A 19,993-nucleotide genomic window follows, 5' to 3' on the forward strand; every position below is an offset into this window, starting at 1 on the left:
AAAAGCTCACGGACAGACTTGTAGATTTCTACCATTATAAAATCTGACAATACGACAGAGTGTAACAGTGACTATATCAGTTTCCTAGGGCTGCTGTTCACCACACGTCTGTCAGTTTGTTGTACTGTGGGGGCTTGCGTGTTGCTATGATGCTGGAAGCTAAGCCACTGGTATTCAAATACGAGCAAGGTCACCCGTGGCAGACAGGTTTCACCTGAGCTTCCAGACTAAGACAGACTAGGAAGAAGGGCCCAGCGGTCAACCTCTGAAAAGCATTAGCCAGTGAAAACCTTATGAACAGCAGCGGAACATTGTCTGATACAGTGCTGGAAGATGAGCCCCCCAGGTTGGAAGGCACTCAGTCTACGCCCAGGGAAGAGCTGCCTCATCAATGCACAGTCAACCTTAATGGTGCGGATGGAGTCAAGCTTTCAGGACCTTCATTTGCTGGCACAACTCAAAATGAGAAGAAACAGCTACAAACATCCATTAATAATCAGAACCTGGAATGTATGAAGTATGAATCTAGGAAAATTGGAAATCGTCAAAAATGAAATGCAATGCATACACATCAACATCCTAGGCATTAGTGAGCTGAAATGGACCAGTACTGGTCATTTTGAGTCGGACAATCATATGGTCTACTCTGCCAGGAATGACAGCTCGAAGAGCAATGGTGCTGCATCCATCCTCAAAAAGAACGTTTCAAGATCTATCCTGAAGTACAACGCTGTCAGTGACGGGATAATATCCATCGCCTACGAGGACGACCAATTGATAAGACTATTATTCAAATTTACACACCAACCACTAGGGCCAAAGATGAAGAAATTGGAAGATTTTTACCAGCTTCTGCAGTCTGAAATTGATCAAATAGGCAATCGGGATCCATTGATAACTACTGGTGATTCGAATGCGAAAGCTGGGAACAAAGAAGGATCCGTAGTTGGAATATATGGCCTTTGTGACAGAAATGGAGATCGCATGACTGAATTTTTCAAGACCAACGACTTCTTCATTGCAAATACCTTTTTTCACCAACATAAACGGTGACTATACACATGGACCTCACCAGACGGAATACACAGCAATCAAATCGACTACATCTGTGGGAAGAGACAATGGAAAAGCTCAATAACATCGTCAGAACAAGGCCAGCGGCTGATTGCAGATCAGACCATCAATTACTCACATTTAAGTTCAAGTTGAAACTGAAGAAAATTAAAACAAGTCCATGAGAGCCAAAGTATGACCTTGAATATACTCCATCTCAATTTAGAGGCCATTTCAAGAATAGATTTGATGCACTAAACACTAATAAAACCAAAAACCAGATGAGTTGTGCAAGGACATCATACATGAAGAAAGCAAGAGGTCATTAAAATGACAGGAGAGAAAGAAAAGACCAAAATGGATGTCAGAATAGACCCTGAAACTTGCTCTTGAACATCAAGTAGCTAAAGCAAAGGGAAAAAATGGTGAAGTAAAAGAGCTGAACATAAGATTTCAAAAGGCAGCTCAAGAAGGCAACGTATTATGATGACATATGCAAAGACCTGGAGATAGAAAACCAAAAGGAAAAAACATGCTCAGCATTTCTCAAGCTGAAAGAACTGAATTAAAAATTCAAGCCTCGAGTTGCAATACCGAAGCATTCTATGGGGGAAAATATTAAACAACGCAGGAAACATCAAAAGAAGATGGAAGGAATACAGAGTCACTATACCAAAAATAATCGGTTGACATTCGACCATTTCAGGAGGTAACATATGATCAGGAACTGATGGTACTGAAGGAAGGTGTCCAAACTGCACTGAAGGCATCGGTGAAAAACAAGGCTCCAGAAATTGATGGGATACCAATTGAGATGTCTCAACAAATGGACGCAGCCCTGGAAGTGCTCACTCACCTATGCCAAGAAATTTGGAAGACAGCTACCTGGCCAATTGACTGGAAAAGACCCATATTTATGCCTATTTTCAAGAAAGGTGATCCAACAGAATGCAGAAATTATAAACAGTATCATTAACATCACACTCAAGTAAAATTTTGCTGAAGATCATTCAAAAGCGGGTGCAGCAGTATATCGACAGGGAACTGCCAGAAATTCAAGCCAGATTTCAAATAGGATGCGGAACCAGGGATATCATTGCTGATGTCAGATGGATCCTGGCTGAAAGCAGAGAATACCAGAAGGATGTTTACCTGTGTTTTACTGACTATGCAAAGGCATTCGACTGTGTGGATCATAACGAATTATGGATAACATTGTGCAGAATGGGAATTCTGGAACACTGAACTGTGCTCATGAGGAATCTGTACACGGATGAAAGGGCAGTCGTTCGAACAGAACAAGGGGATACTGATTGGTTTAAAGTCAGGAAAGGTGTGCCTCAGGGTTGTATCCTTTCACCATACCTATTTAATCTATATGCTGAACAAATGATCCGAGAAGCTGGACTATATGAAGAAGAACGGGGCATCAGGATTGGAGGAAGACTCGTTAACAACCTGTGATATGCAGATGACACAACCTTACTTGCTGAAAGTGAAGAGGACTTGAAGCACTTATTAATGAAGATCAAAGACCACAGCCTTCAGTATGGATTACACCTCAACATAAAACAAAAATCCTCACAACTGGACCAATGAGCAACATCATGATAAACGGAGAAAAGATTGAAGTTGTCAAGGATTTCGTTTTACTTGGATCCACAATCAGCACCCGTGGTAGCAGCAGTCAAGAAATCAAAAGACGCACTGCACTGGGAAAATCTGCTGCAAAAAACCTCTTTAAAGTGTTGAAGAGCAAAAATGTTTCCTTGAGGACAAAGGTGCACTTGACCCGAACCATACTGTTTTCAATCCCTTCATATGAATGCGAACGCTAGACAATGAATAAGGAAGACCAAGAAGAACAGACGCCTTTGAACTGTGGTGTTGGCAAAGGATATAAAACATACCATGCACTGCCAAAAGAACGAACAAATCTGTCTTGGAAGAAGTACAACTAAAACGCTCTTAGAAGCAAAGATGGCAAGACTGCATCTCACATACTTTGGACTTGTTATCAGGAGGGATCAATCCCTGGAGAAGGACATCATGCTTGGCAAAGTACAGGGTCAGCAGAAAAGAGGAAGACCCTCAATGAGATGGGCTGACACAGTTGCTACGACAACGGGCTCAAGGACAGCAACAATTGTGAGGATGGCACAGGACCGGGCAGTATTTGTTCTGTTGTGACTAAGGTCACTATGAGTTGGAACTGACAGGACAGCACCTAACAACAACAACAACAAGGCTGCTGTACCACAGTACCACAGACTTACTGCTTGAAACTATATGAATTTATTATCTCAAAATTGTGGCAGTCAGAAATCCGAAATGGGTCTTACCAGGCTCAAATCAAAACGTCAGCTGAGATGTGTTCCTTCTGAAGGCTTTAAGAGAACGTCTGTTTCCTGGCCTTTTCCATTGCTAGAGGCTGCCTCCATTCCTTGGTTTGCGGCTCCTTCCTCCACCTCTAAGCCCAAATCTCTCTCTCGCTCTGACACTCCTGCTTCCCTTTATAAGGGCCCTTGTGATCTGGTATATTCAAAAACCCTCCCATTTCAAGATGTTTAAATTGATAATACCTGCAGAGTCCCTTTTGCCATATAAAGTAACACACACGTTGCGGGGATTAGGACATGGACATCTCTGGGGTGGGGAGAGGGTCATTACTTTGCCCAGTAACTAAAAGCATATTTTAGAATCCTGACCTTTTCTTATTTTAAAGGAACCCAGAGTGATCTGAATTCTTAGTATGACCCAAGTACAGTAATATACTTCTCAAGGAGCCCTGGTGGCACAGTGGTAAAGCACTCAGCTGCTAACTGAAAGGTCGGCAGTTCAAACCCACCAGCTGCTCTGCAGCAGGAGAAAAGACCTGGCAATCTGCTCTCATAAACATGTCAGCCTAGGGAACCCTACATGTCAGCCTAGGGAACCCTACGGAGCAGTTCTCCTCTGTCCTATAGGATGACTGTGAGTCGAAATTGGCTCGATAGAACACAAAAACAATGCATTTCTCATCTCCGCTCCTACATCAGTGAAGGCATTTTTGAAATATTACATAAAAACAGAACATACAGCTGCTGCTAGAAACACACAGAGAGAAGTATCTATTCATTCTGCAATGGTCTTTTTTTACCCAGAGTCGCTGGGAAACCATGAGCATGTCCCTAAACTTCTTTGAGCTTTGATTTCTTCATCTTCTGAAGTAGTATCTCTCCCCAAACTATAAAATTCTCAAAACGTGCCACACACAGCAGATTGTGTGACATGGTAAGGGAACCACCATTAACTGAGCACTTAAAGTGTAGATGTTAGGCTGGGCACTGTCCAGCACTGTATCACTTCACCCTCACAAGAACCCTGTCAGTAGGGTAGCATTAATCCTGTTTTTCAAGTTGAGGAAAACAACAGGTCAGTGAGGTTAAGTAAGTTGCCTACAGACACAAAGCAAATACACGGACAAGGCATAATTACAACACTGATCTGTGGAACCTGACAACACTAGATCCTACCATGCTGCCTTCTTACAGAAGTCCTCAAAGTAGTCTCTGGTTGTTTAATAAATGCCTCCAGTGTATTGTATGCACACTCCTCAAAGGCAGGAATCAAAATTTCTTATTCTGTATTTCTTAGCACCTAGCAACAGAACTAAACACATAACAAAACCTGTTGCTGTCGAGTCGATTCCGATTTACCACCCTGGGTCTCCCTCATTAGATTGCAAGCCCCTTAAACGCAGTACGTTGTCATTTCGTTCTCAATGCCTAGACCATATTAAGGACTTAAGATCTAACTCCACATTGCCAGTCAAGGACAAGGAGAACAGTAGAGGAATCCAGGGCAGGCTGAATAAAAGCAGCCTGTAGAAAAGGAATCAAAGGAGTCCAAGTGAGAAAAGAGTAGGAAACGAATGGGTTTTAAGAATGGCAATGGTAAGCAGATTATTTTTCATATTCTTGGTATAATCTTTTGTATAGTTCTTATAGTTTAGGTTCCTAATAAGGACTTAAAAAGTCTGTCTGCCTTGCACACTTAATGCCCTGGTAGTTCCCAGGCGCACTGAAAAACAGACAGACAGGAGAACAGGTAAAAGCTCCCTGAGCACAGGTGTAAGCTTGGATTATCAAAGAAAAAAGTGCTTATCTGATTGTGGGTAGGCATCTGAGAGCTGTTTCCATTTCTAACTGTATGACAAAGTCCTGCCAATACCTGTACACCTCTACTTCCACTCGTCCTTCTATACCAGCAGTTTCCATCCACAGTACTACGGTGGGCTCCTTCTGCTCTCACAGCTAGGCCTCACCAGGCCCAGTGGCAGCCATCTTATTTCCCATTCGACTCATCGCCCGCACCCCAGTCACAGTCCTGCACAAGGGTCTGGCAAAGTACTACCACAGCTGCAAATGGGGGTTTACCTGGATTAATTCATATTTTAAAATCTATCATGATTAATTCAAAAGATTAAATGCATTTCAAACTCTGTCAACCTTTATTCTATTACCTGGTTAGTGGTTCTTCTTAGAAAAGACCAGTAAAGATCACGAAAACCACTACAAATACATTTTTAAAGCATGATTTTAACAGCATAAACAGAACAGCTCAAGTTCCCACCAGGGAAAACACAGCGACAGCTAACACACATGGTGCTTTGTAGCCAACGTCGCACCTCACAGCATCGGTGCGGCTATCCAAGCAGCCAAGTTTGTAGGAACGCTGACTTAAAATGACCCACTTAAGCTATGTGCTAATACCTCAAACACGCCCCCAAATGCGCTTTGGTACAAAGTAGGTCCACTGACCTTTCAAGTGACTCGAGTAGCCAAAGCGTACCATGCATACGTTAGCTTCATTACAAGGCCTTGAAGAAAACATTACAGCAGGGTGTGGCACTCAAACTTTAGTACAACCTGTACGTGTGAGTATACTGTCACCCTCAAAGTGAACCAGTTTGTTAAGCTAGGATTTTTAGTAAATCTAAAAATATATAATCCTGAGACAAACAAAAGGAATCACACTTTTTTTTTTTTTTTTAAATTTTTATTAAGCTTCAAGTGAACATTTACCATTCCAATCAGTCTGTCACATGTAGGTTTACATACATCTTACTCCCTTCTCCCACTTGCTCTCCCCCTATTGAGTCAGCCCTTACAGTCTCTCGTTTCGTGCCAATTTTGCCATCTTCCCTCTCTCTCTATCTTCCCATCCCCCCTCCAGTCAAGAGTTGCCAACACACTCTCCTGTGTCCACCTGATTTAATTAGCTCACTCTTCATCAGTATCTCTCTCCCCCCCACTGACCAGTCCTTTTCATGCCTGATGATTTGTCTTCGGGGATGGTTCCTGTCCTGTGCCATCAGAAGTTCTGGGGAGCATTGTCTCTGGGATTCCTCTAGTTGCAATCATACCATTAGGTGTGGTCTTTTAATGAGAATTTGGGGTCTGCATCCCATTGGTCTCCTGCTCCCTCAGGAGTTGTCTGTTGTGTTCCCTGACAGGGCAGACATCGATTGTGGCCGGGCACCAACTAGTTCTTCTGGTCTCAGGATATTGTAGGTCTCTGGTTCAAGTGGCCCTTTCTGTCTCTTGGGTTCTTAGTTGTCGTGTGACCTTGGTGTTCTTCCTTTGCCTTTGCTCCCGGTGGGTTGAGACCAATTAATGTATTTTAGATGGCTGCTTGTTGGCATTTAGGACCCCAGGTGCCACAATTCAAAGTGGGATGCAGAGTGTTTTCATAACAGAATTGTTTTGCCCATTCATTTAGAAGTCCTCTCAAACCAAGTTCCCCAGACCCCAGCCCCTACTTCGCTATCCTTTGAAGCTTTCATTTTATCTCGGAAACCTCTTTACTTTTAATCCTGTCCAATTAGGCTGACCTTCCATGTTTTGAGTGTTGACTTTCCCTTCACCCAAAGCAGTTCCCATCTACAGATTGATCAATAAAAAGCCCTCTCCCTCCCTCCCTCCCTCCCTCCCTCCCCCCTTTGTAACCACAAAAGTATGTGTTCTTTTCCGTTTTTTCTATTTCTCAAGATCTTATAATAGTGGTCTTATACAATATTTGTCCTTTTGCAACTGACTCATTTCGCTCAGCATAATGCCTTCCAGATTCCTCCATGTTATGAAGTGTTTCAGAGATTCGTCACTGTTCTTTATCGATGCGTAGTATTCCATTGTGTGAACATACCACAATTTATTTACCCATTCGTCCGTTGATGGACATCTTGGTTGCTTCCAGCTTTTTGCTATTGTAAACAGAGCTGCAATAAACATGGGTGTGCATATATCTGTTTGTGTGAAGGGTCTTGTAAGGAATCACACTTTTGATCTGTTTGTGGCATTCCTAGTGTTCTGCACCTACTAAAATATCCTTATATAGACGGGACTGCTTCAGCCAATTCTGTAGAAATATTCACTACTGGGGTGTAACCAAAAAAAAATTTTTTTTTTAATATTCGTAGACCAGTGGTTCTCAAATATCAGTGAGCACCAGAATCACCTAGGAATCTTGTTTAAAATGAAGGGCCCCCAGTGCCATCCCCCCAAATCGGCATCTCTAACCAGCTGCCCAGGCAATTGATTGTAAAGTTGAAGTGGGTGCTTCTTGGGCCACACTTGCAGAAGAGTGGTTAGAGGCTGTCAGAAAATTCATCCACTAGCTTTCTTATTCCAAACTGAAAATTACATCTGACAAGGACAATGGCCCACACGTGTGTGTGGAAATCCACACGTCACCCATGCACACACATTAAAATTCAAAGTAGCTGCTTTTGGCAACAAAGAAATTTCAACATACTTTCATTTCTACAAATAATATGAGTAACATCAGAAGTAGGAAAAAGCCAACTCTTAATACCTTAAAAAAAAAAAAATTCACTCCCAGTATAATGTCACAGCATCTGTAGTGTTGAAGGAAACCCACCCTAAACCTTCTGCTCTAATCATAGATTCTACTTCTCCCAGGGCTTTTTCTGTGTGATCAAAACTCAGGTGTTAAAATAACTGAAGGAGGGATTTAGAGATCTGGTACAGCAAACGTCCTGTTAAAAATGGCACAAATGGGGCTCTTCTTGCTGTTGTTACATATTAAATCTTATTTGATCGATTTACTGTATTCCAAATTACAAACTAAAGGTAGAAGGCTGTAATTACAGTTTTGTTGATTCATCATTAAGTTTTAATCAAGCTGCTGCTACAGGGAATGGTTATTATGCAGTCCTGTTCCTATGTTTCTAAGTTTCTTTCATAAACTTACAGTCACTACAACAAAAGTAACTGTGAACAGGCTCAACACCAACAAAAAACGTTGTTACTAAGGAACCTCTTTACAACGTAACAATCGTCATCTTATATCAAAGCAAATCTGCTGCACAATAACTGGACCTCTGTACTCAAGGGCCAGAAAGTACCTTTACTGACCACTGACAGCTATAAACGTTTTCGTTTTCTATTCTTTTTTATTTTCTCTATGAAAATTCATTTCTCCTAAGTTCACCTGTTGTTTTTCTTATTGTTAGCAACCACACTTGTATGAATCTGAAAACAAAAGCCTATGGTCTGTGAATCTGAAACAAGTTATTAAAACAGGAAAAAGGTATGTAATACACACATTTCTCAAGCATTTACTGAGAAAGTTGATATCGAATGGCTTCAAGAAGCTTTTAAAGAAAGTTCAAAGATTACTGGGGCATTAGAACCACAATTTCCATAAATTTCATAAATTTGGTCAACTTTTCAGCACACTGAACAGTAACTAAATTTAAGATCAGTAAAAGTCAACATTTAGAAATAACATGTAAAGCCCTCAATCTATGTGCCACCACTGCTCATCAATTCTCCTTTTAAGGTGGTCACTATGTCTGATTGTGGTGGCCTGTCTGTTGCTTGTTGCTGTGATGCTGGAAGCTACGTCACCAGTATTTCAAATACCAGCAGGGTCACCTTGGCAGACAGGTTTCAGCGGAGCTTCCAGACTAAGGCAGACTAGGAAGAAAGACATGGCAATCTACCTCTGAACAAACGGGCCCATGAAACCTTATGGAAAGCAGTGGAACACTGTCTGGTATAGCGCCAGAAGATCAACCTCTCAGGTTGGAAGGCACTCAAAATACAACAGGGGAAGAGCTGCCTCCTCAAAGTAGAGTCGACCTTAATGATGTGGATGGAGAAAAGCTTTTCGGACCTTCCTCCGCTGATGTGGCACAACTCAAAATGAGAAGAAACAGCTGCAAAGATCCATTAACAACCAGAACATGGAATGTACGAAGTATGAATCTAGGAAAATTGGAAGTCATCAAAAATGAAATGGAATGCATACACATCGACATCCTAGGCATTAGTGAGCTGAAATGGACTGGTATTGGCCATCTGAATCAGACAATCACAAGAAAGAATTATACAAGACCAACTACTTCTTCATTGCAAATACCTTTTTCAACAACATATATGACAACCATACAGGACATCGTCTGATGGAATACAGAGGAATCAAATCGACTACATCTGTGGAAAGAAATGATGGAAAAGCTCAATACCCTAAGTCAGAACAAGGCCAGGTGCTGACTGTGGAATGGACCATCAATTGCTCATACGCAAGTTCAAGCTGAAACTGAAGAAAATTAGAACAAGTTCATGAGAGCCCAAGTACAATCTTGAGTATATCCCACCTGAATTTAGAGACCATCTGAAGAAGAGATTTAACACACTGAACACTTATGACTGGAGACCAGATGAGTTGTGGAATGACATCAAGGATATCATACATGAAGAAAGCAAGAGGTTATTAAAAAGACAGGAAAGAAAGAAAAGGCCAAAATGGATGTCAGAAGAGACTCTGAAACTTGCTCTTGAACGTAGAGTAGCTAAAGTGAAAGGAAGAAATGATCACGTAAAAGAGCTGAACAGAAGATTTCAAAGGGCAGCTCAAGAAGATAAAGTATTACAATGAAATGTGCAAAGACCTGGTATTAGAAATCCAAAAAGGGAAGAACACACTCAGCATTTCTCAAGCAGAAAGAACTGAAGGAAAAATTCAAGCCGTGAGTTGCAATATTGAAGGATTCTATGGGCAAAATATTGAATAACACAGAAAGCGTCAAAAGAAGATGGAAAGAATACACACAGTCACAGTACCAAAAATGAATTGGTCGACATTCTACCATTTCAGAAGGTAGCATATGATCAATAACCGATGGTACCGAAGGAAGAAGTCCAAGCTGCACTGACAGAACCGGCCTAAACAAGTCTCCAGGAATTGACAGGACACCATCTGAGGTGTTCCGACAAACAGACGCAGCACTGAAGATGCTCACTGGTCTATGCCAAGGAATTTGGAAGATGGCTACCCGGCCTACTAACTGGAAGAGGTCCATATCTGTGCCCATTCCAAAGAAAGGCGATCCAACAGAATGTGGAAATAATCAAACAGTATCATTAATATCACACACAAGTAAAACGCTGAAGATAATTCAAAAGTGGTTGCAGCAGTACACCGACAGGGAACTGTTAGAAATTCAATCCAGATTCAGAAGAGGATGCAGAACAAGGGATATCACTGCCGATGTCAGATGGATCTTGGCTGAAAGCAGGGAATACAAGAAAGATGTATAACTCTGTTTCATTGACTATGCAAAGACATTTGACTGTGTGGATCACAATAAATTATGGATAACATTGCAAAGAATAGGAATTCTAGAACACTTAATTGTGCTCATGAGAAAACTGTACATAGACCAAGAGGCAGTTATTTGAACAGAACAAGGGTATACAGTGCGGTTTAAAATCAGGAAAGGCATGCATCAGGGTTGTATCCTTTCACCATACTTATTCAATCTATATGCAGAGCAGATAACCTGAGAAGTTGGAATATATGAAGAAGAACAGGGCATCAGGATTGGAGGAAGACTCGTTAACAACCTTCGATACACAGATGACACAACCTTGTTTGCTTAAAGTGAAGAGGACTTGAAGTGTTTACTGCTGAAGATCAAAGACCATACCCTTCAGTACGGATTACTCCTCAACATAAAGAAAACAAAAATGCTCACAACTAGACCAATGAGCAACATCATGATAAACAGAAAAGATTGAAACTGTCAAGGATTTCATTTTACTTGGATCCACAATCAACACTCACGGAAGCAGCAGTCAAGAAATCAAACGATGCATTGCACTGGGCAAATCTGCTGCAAAAGACCTCTTTAAAGTGTTAAAAAGAAAAGATGTTGCTTTAAGGACTAAAGTGCATCGGAACCAAGCCATCGTATTTTCAGTTGGCTCATATGAATGTGAAAGCTGGACAGTGAACAAGGGCGATCGAAGAAGAATTGACGTTTTTGAATTATGGTGCTGATGAAGAATACTGAATATACCATGGACTGCCAGAAGAACAAGCAAATATGTCTTGGAAAAAGTACAGCCAGAATGCTTGTTGGAAGCAAGTATGGTGAGACTTTGTCTCATGTACTTTGAACATGTTATCAGGAGGAACCAATCCCTAGAGAAGGACATCAGGATTGATAAAGTAGAGGGTCAGCGAAAAAGAAGGCGGCCCTCAACAAGAATTACTGACACGGTGGCTCCAACCATGGACTCAAAACATAGCAACAATTGCGAGGATGCCGCAGGACCAGGCAGTGTTTTGTTCTGTCGTACACAGTGTCGCTATGAGTCAGAGCTAACCCGATGGCACCTAACAATGATGACAACGGGCATCAGAGACTATAAAAGGACATCTGACAAGTTGGAGGACTCACTCCCCCATCTCAAAACTTACTACAAAGTTACAGTAATCTGGCCATGAAGTGCTGTATAAGGATAGAAATACAGACCAATAGAATCAAGCTGAAAGTCCATATATAAACCCTCATATTTATGGTCAGTTTTTTGACAAGGATGCCAAGACCAATCAATAGCAAAAGAATAGTCTCTTCAATAAATGGTGCTGGGAAATTGAATATCTACATGCAAAAGAATAAAATTGGACTTTTACGTCAGGCCATATACAAATATTAACTCAAAGTAGATCAAAGAGCTAAATATAAGAGTTAAAACTATAAACATCTTAGAAGAAAACACAGAGGTAAATCTTCATAATCTTGGATTTGGCAAAGGATTCTTAAAAACGACACCAAAATGTAAAAGATAAAACTGCACATCCTCAATATTTAAAACTTTTGCGCTTCAAAGAACACCATCAAAAAAGTAAACACTTTTATCAGAGAAGCAGAGCCTTTACAAGTGATAAGAATAGGAATTAAGTATAAAGACTTGATCAGCAATTGTGGCAACTGATTAAGCACTTCGTGTAGAGTTGTTGCCTCTGTATCTAGTGCTGGGACAGAGGGCAGCAAGGCAGATAATCAGGAGGAAAGATGACCTGAAGCGGGGAAGGGCAAGGACAAACTAGAGCCCACATCTCTTTTTCACCAACTTTGATAATGTGGGGAATGGTAGGATAAGCCCACACACCTGACCCAGGATACAGAAAATCCTAAAGGAGAAGGTCCACGGGAACTGGAGGAGCTGCAGGCTGCTGATGGAGGCCAGCACAGATCAGTGATGACACGTATGAGCTCCGCAGCGCCTGGCCTTAGGCCAACTTTCTGAACTTAAACACAGCTGCTGCTTCACTTCCACCTTACAAATCTTGTGCAAATCTCTCTTCTGGCCATCCTAAGCTGGAACCACCCTGGAAAAACTGTTCCAACTCAAATTACGTTGGTACGACAAAAAGCCACCACAATTTACATGCATATTTTCCTCTTCTATCTCTTTAATTTTATTCTTTCTGTATAGTTATGTTTCAGGACTATCTTTTACAAACAGCACATAGCTGGCTTTTTTTTCCATCCTATCTGAGACTATCTTTTAACTCTCACATTTAACCCATTTACATTCACTGGGATGTGACTTTCATAACTAAAAAAAAATTTTTTTTTTAATGAAATAAAGTAGTATTTGTACCAAAGACATATGCATGTTTTGCATTTCTGAAGTATTTTATATACATAACTCGTTACTTACCACTTCTCCAGCAGAGGCGGCCAACATGTGCTTCACGGGCATCAAATACGGGGATGAGTCAGTGTGCAGAAGCCATTTCACATATTCATAGGTGATAAAAAAGGCAGCAGCTGAAATTTAAAACAAGCCAGTCTTTCACAAAGTCTAAACATGTATTTCACAGTCTAAACTATTAAGAAATATGACATTTCTCAAAGAAGTACAACTCTAATTATTAAATTGTGAGATAACAGATAAACAATTAAACACATCTCTTTATCCCCTCACTCTTTAAAAATTTACTGAGCCCATATTATGCACCTGACCCTGGACTTACAAAGATGAAGACATGATCCCTGCCCCAAGGGACGCTAACAGCTAACCTAGTATTCACCACCTTGTACTGACAAGTCAGGAGCCCTGGTGGCACAGGGGTTAAGCTCTCGGTTGCTAACCAAAAAGTCGGCAGTTTGAACCCATCAGCCATCCTGCTGAAGAAAACACCTAGTGACCTGCTCCCATAAAGGTTACAGCCTACGAAACCCTATGGGGCAGTTCTACTCTGTCATATAGGTCGCTATGAGTCGGAGCCAACTTGAGGGCACACAATAGCAACAACTGACAAGTCACTTAACATTTTAGTAAGCTTTCCGGAAAAGGGTACGGCGTTCAATATCCATACCCTATTTTGGATCTGTGATCAGTGGATTTTGGATCCGTGTATCTGATTCTTTGTTTTATGACCACCATGTAATGATGTTTGGGATATCATTACATGGTGGTCATAAAAGAAAGAATCAGATATACCAATTATCTGGTTGTTGCTGAGTTGATTCTAACTCATGGAGGCCCCATTTATTTCAGAGCAGAACTGTGTTCCACAGTTTTCTCAATGGCTGTGATCTTTCTTCACAAGGCACCTCTGGGTGGGTTTGAACTGCCAAGCTTTCAATTAGTAGCGGAGTGCTGAACAATCTGCACTACCAGAGACTCCACACTGATTTATAAAAAACAGGTCAAAACGGCAAACATACACTTTAACCTACAAAAAATATCATTCCATTGTTTTACTGCTGGTTCCTCAAAGCAACCATGGCTGTTTTTTACTGCATCAACTCACCCTTACATCAAAGAAACAATCAACTATTTAATTAAAACTGAAAATAGCAATCTCGAAGAGTTGCCTCTGTTATCATGAACTAATCTGAGCTGGACATGAGGGCTTTAAGACCTTCCGTGTACTGTTAATCAAAAGATGTTTATCACTTCCAAAAATGATAAGGCACGAAAGATAAAATGAATGACAAATTCATCTTTTGAAGGGCATTTGAACATGTCACAGTACAGTCTGAAACACTCCTGCAGGCAGTTTGATAGTAAACCAGTCCTCCAAAGTTAAAGTTAACAAGCTTGTAAACATCCTCAAGCTGTCAACAAATAAACACCACGCCAAATGAGGCGGCACAACGTCCACAGATGAGTACCATATTTTTACACAAATAGCGTGCACCTTCTATGTTTGTTTACCAACCACGCCCCCTGAGGTATTTTCGCAAGTGTATTATGCTAATTTTTTTACAGCAACATGTAAAAAAAATTGACTTAGCAGCCTTATGAAAATACCTCACGGGGCGGGGCGGGGGGCACTGTTGGCAAACTTAGAAGGCACGCATTATTTGCATAAAAATATGGTAACTGCTAATTCAAGCAGTTTTATATTAACACAGGTCCTTACTCCCACTTGTAGCTTTTCCTACTTCAGCCCACTCACTGAATGTACAGCTGTATTTCTAACTGCATTCATCTATAAGTTCTGACTGCTACACCCCGCCACTCTCCATGAGACAAGGGTGAAAGATAGTGCTCAAAGCTTCTAGGTTCCCAGGGTTAACCACCAGAATCTTGTCTGGCTTTACTGCAACTTTTGTCATATACAAGGTCCTTTAGAAATGTAAAGTCCCTGTCATGGGTTGAATTGCATCCCCCAAAAACACGTGTATCAATTTGGCTAGGCCATGATTCCCAGTATTATGTGATTATCCACCATTTTGTCATATGATGTGATTTTCCTATGTGCTGTAAACCCTATCTCTATGATGTTGATGAGATGGGATTAGTGGCAGTTATGTTAATGAAACAGGACTCAATCTACAGGATTGGATCGTGTCTTGAGCCAATCTCTTTTGAAATACAAAAGGGAGAAGCGAGCAAAGAGACAGGGGGACCTCATACCACCAAGCAGCAGCACCAGGAGCATAATGCGTTCTTTGGGGTCCCTGTACCTGAGAAGCTTTTAGACCAGGGGAAGATTGATGACAAGGACCTTCTTCCAGAGCCAACAGACAGAAAGTCTGAGACCCTGAATTTGGACTTCTAGCCTACTAGACTGTGAGAGAATAAAGTTCTGTTTGTTGAAGCCATTCGCTCACGGTATTTCTATTCTAGCAGTGACTAAGACAGTCTCCAAACCCTGCTGTGTCACATCCAAGAAGTAGATGCTAATTGGAAATGATGGCACAATAGCGTTCTGAGCAAGTTATAACAATGAAATTGTGTGTCGAGGGGGTGGTAATTGGGCTATCTGATACCTAAAGATTCTTCTAATCCTAAAGAAAAAAAAAACCTACAGTTTTCTACATTCCCTTCTAAATAGTAAGCAAGGCTCCTAAATAAGAGTCTTTTCTTCTCCTTGTTCAAAGTAGCCTGGCAGCACAGGGGTTAAAGTGCCTGGGTGCTAACTGAAAGGTCAGTGGTTCAAACTCACCAACCACTCTGCGGGATAAAGATGTGGCAGTCTGCATCGGTAAGGATTTGCAGCCTTGGAAATCCTATAGGGCAGCTCTACTCTATCCTTATGGGGTCGCTATGAGACAAAATCAACTCTATGGCAATGGTTTGGTTTTGGTCTTCTTCTTGGTTCAACCTTCAGGTCCTCCATCCCTAACCCTTGCCCCTGCACAATACATTCTCAAAAAGCCTCCAGACACTGATGATTGTACCGGTGCACTTTACCGAGACTAGCACCTTAATCAATAACAAAGGGAAAAAAAGGCACTACATAGAAAAGTTCCAGTTACCAAAATTTTGCCAAAAAACAATTAAGCCACTTTTGAAACCCTGGCATTGTGGCTGCCTCCAGCATCTCCCATTCACTGAAATTTTGTGGATAGCAAAAAAAGAAAAACAAAGCTAGAAGAATACCGCTGTCCCACTCCACAAAAATTCAAAACCACATTCTATATCTAAACTCCTGCTGGCAACAATCTAAAACAGTCCTATGATCTCAATGACTGAGGTATCTATTTTTCTATCTATTATATCCTACATTTTTATGCAAATAACATGTGCCTTCTACATTTGTGGAGCTCTGGTGGTGCAGTGGTTAAGCATTCGACTGCTAAAGAAAGGTCAGCATTTCGAATCCACCAGCTGCTCCTTGGAAACTCTGTGGGGCAGTTCTACTCTATCCTACTGGGGTGCTATGAGTCAGAATCAACTCGATGGCAACGGGTTTTGGTTCTGTGTTTGTTTGCCAATCGTTCCCTCCTCCCGCAAGGTACTTTTGTAAGTGCTGCTACTGCAATTTTTTATATGTTGCTGTAAAAAAATTAGCATAGTACACTTACAAAAATAGCTCACAGGGGGAGAAAGCAATTGACAAACATAGAAGGTGCATGTTATTTTCCATAAAATAATACATATATACACAAACACATATTTATGTCAATATATAATAGGAATATAATACGTACCATAATAAATACGATTATATATAATACAAATATAATAATATTAATGATATATATGGAGCTCTGGTGGCCCAGTGGTTAAGGACTTGGCTGCTAACCAAAAGGTCAGCAGTTCAAAACCAACCCAGCAGCTCCACAGGAGAAAACACCTGACAATCGTCTCTCCTAAAGATTACAGCCTAGGAAACCCTAGGAAGCAGTTCTCTGTCCTATAAGGTCACTGTGAATCAGAATAGACTCAATAGCAATGGGTAATGATATATATAAATATTACACCTACCAACAATAATTTTTATATGCAGTATGTAAGAGAAGAACTTTAGAATGATGAGTGCAAATGAGGGAGACAACATTAAAACGAGTGACCCAAAGATAGAGACCTAGTGACAAAATCCTTTCCATTCCCTAGTTCAAAGGTTCTCAAACTTGCCTGCAAACTAGAACCACCTGGGGATTCTCTTTTTTTAAAACTCCAAAGCCCAAGACACACCTCAGACCAGTAATATCAAATCTTTGGGCATGGGACACAGACATCAGGATTTTTTTTAAGTTCTTCAGGTGATCAGATGACTCCAATAGGAGCTATGTGTGGTATGCAGTTGGTGCTCAACAATAACTTGTTATGATTGTTACAATCGATTACTGAAAGTATTAAAAAATACAGAAGTTCAAGGATAACCTCAAAACAGTTTGCTGTTCTAAGGGCTGCTAAGGACTAGGGGGAGAGAGAACAAAAGAATGGAAACAGTTTTTCTCTTCACACTATAAATCTTTACATAAATGCTGAAGTTAACATGAAAGAAATTCTCGTGAATTATTCTGAGAAAAAAGCAAACCCTAGAATTTTAGAATCTTTCGGAGCAGTGGTTTTGTGTGGCAAAGGGTTTTTTCTTTATTTGCTTAATTTGGAATGCCACAAGAAGCATCAGTAAACTATTAAAGTAAGTATCAGGGAAAAGTGTACCAGCAAATGGATGAAATGAAACAGATGACATTGATTACAGAATAAGAGGGCCATAAGTCAAATAATGAGACTTCGGAACCAAAACAAAACACTGGGAAGGAGAGGCCCAGGAGGCGGCTGGATGACTGCATCATCTGAAAGCAATTTACTTAAGATAGAAAGACGTAATGCCTCTTAGGTTCACCTGCTCCACAAGACTCTCCAAGCAGTGGTTATCAAACTCAGCTTCAAACTGGCATCACTGGGGAGCTATTCAAAACCCTGATACTCAGGCCACAGCCCAGGCCACTTAAACCTCTGGGGGTGAGACACAGACATCCTATTCTTTAAAGCTTCCTGAGAGATTCCAATATGTGGGGGCAAGGACGAGAATCACTGCTCTAAGGGATTGCAAACAACGTTATAATACCACTTTAAGGGTTCTAACTAGAAATTTTAATGAGAAAAACCATTCTAACAAGATTATGCATATTTTTTCTATTACAAACATACTGGAATAGAATCTACAGCACTGGCTGCTTCAGAAGTAATGGGGTAACGATTAGAAAACAAACTTAAAGATAAACTACAACACATGAGGAAGTGTGTGTGTGCGTGTATGTGCGCACGTGTGCGTGCACGTGTGTGCGTCCATGTGTGTATGGTAATACCAAACACCATTCTGAAAACAAATCCCATTATCTTGGGTTTATAGCAGTGAAAATATCAATATAATTTTACCATTAGGAAAGGATCCAATAGCAGCAGAAGGAACACCAGCATATATTCCACGAAAACCACCAGCCTTATTAAATCCCTGGGGACTCTGTAGTCTCGTTTTAATGGTATCCAGAGGAAATAATACCAAGTCAACGGTGACACCTGCTACCCCACCAGCCTTTAAAAAGAAAAAAAAAAAAACAGAAGGGGGGAGAAAAAGAAAAACAAGGTTACAATAAACTCTCTGCATTTTAGGAATGGGGATAGGAAGAAGGTAATCTTTACAAGATATTGCTTGTACTTCTCCGTGTACGAACAACTTTAGCGTAGTCAAAGCAACTTCTACCAAAAGCTGGAGATTTTCTTAGGAAAATAACCATTACCATGCTGTATTTTCAAATACTGAATTTTATATTAAACTTTATTTTTAAATTCTTTTTTTACATAGTGTTCACAATGTCCAAAAAAGGTAAAAAGAAAAAAATCTCAAAGGCAAAGAGCTCAAAGTCTCCTTCCCACCCGTTCTCCATTTGACTAATTCCCCAAAATTCAAATAACCACTTTTGTTAGCTTCCTGTTGTATTCTTCCAGAGTTTCTTTAAGCATATACAAGCAACTACGAGTATATATTTCCATGCAACAATTTATTTTGACTATCTTTCCATATCAGCTCAAGTGTTATATTTTTGTCTTTTTATAACTGAGTAGCAAATCTGCATTAAGAACTTTTTTTTGAGACTTGCATTTTGAAACAGCTAATTATCCTTGTGAGTCGAGAACCATATTTTAAAAATCACACAGCTAAGGATCCACATAATATTCTCTACTTTGTGCATATTTGAAATTCCTTGATAATTTTTAAAATTAGTAAAGGAAAAAGAAAGAGTTAGAGGACATTAAAACCTGACCCAAATCAGTCATCTCCCAAGAGACACTATGTGGCACTTTAAAAACTAAATGCATATATCGTGATTACGGTGAAGCAGAAATAAAATATTTTAAAAACTAGTTACACCTTAGTCAAAGCAGAAAGAAATTCAGAAAAATATAAACACAGAGACAATGTCAAAGAAAGGTCAATTACGCAAGGTAAAAAGGCATCAGTTAAAGTCGTGAATTAAAACCAGTTTACAATAAGCAAAGACGGAAGAACTACAAAGAGGAAACTCTCCATAAAGAGATGTACAGGTAGTCCCTGACTTACAGCAGGGCTCCGCTCCAACAACTCCGTCCTAAGTTGGTTCTGACTTAAGTCGAATACCTCAGTTTCTGTTTAATTTTCATTACTATTGCCTTTTATTATCAATATCTTTATAAATCCAATCTTTGTCTTTGGGGATTGGCATGAGAATGATAACATCAGCAAACTACATGCTGCAACGGATGGTTTTAAGTGAGGTTCATCCTTAACTTGAATACAGGCTAAATTGGAGATTACCTGTAGTTACTACATAGTAAATTTTAAACTAAGTTGCTAACTGTTCCTATCTTTTGGGTTTTGAACCATATGAATATACTACTATTCA

At 40.4% G+C, this 19,993-nt stretch overlaps 1 protein-coding gene across 6 annotated transcripts in view; it reads right to left on the reverse strand.

Annotated features, from left to right (window-relative positions):
- Positions 1 to 19,993, reverse strand: part of SLC25A26 (solute carrier family 25 member 26) — a 152,726-nt gene that overhangs the window by 116,487 nt on the left and 16,246 nt on the right. For 5 of the 6 annotated variants that reach the window (XR_010319069.1, XM_010590068.3, XM_010590067.3 and 2 more), the window contains exons 2-3: positions 18,489 to 18,645; positions 13,077 to 13,186 (exon numbers count right to left, since the gene is read on the reverse strand). Coding sequence is in view for 5 of the 6 variants with exons in the window: in XM_010590068.3 (XP_010588370.1) it covers positions 13,077 to 13,186; positions 18,489 to 18,645 (267 nt within the window). In the remaining variant the exon portion in view is untranslated. The remainder of the gene's footprint in view (positions 1 to 13,076; positions 13,187 to 18,488; positions 18,646 to 19,993) is intronic. The other variant, XM_023548041.2, reaches the window with a different exon arrangement.

The sequence above is a fragment of the Loxodonta africana genome, chromosome 22 (genome assembly GCF_030014295.1).
Source record: "Loxodonta africana isolate mLoxAfr1 chromosome 22, mLoxAfr1.hap2, whole genome shotgun sequence".
NCBI classification, from domain to species: domain Eukaryota; kingdom Metazoa; phylum Chordata; class Mammalia; order Proboscidea; family Elephantidae; genus Loxodonta; species Loxodonta africana.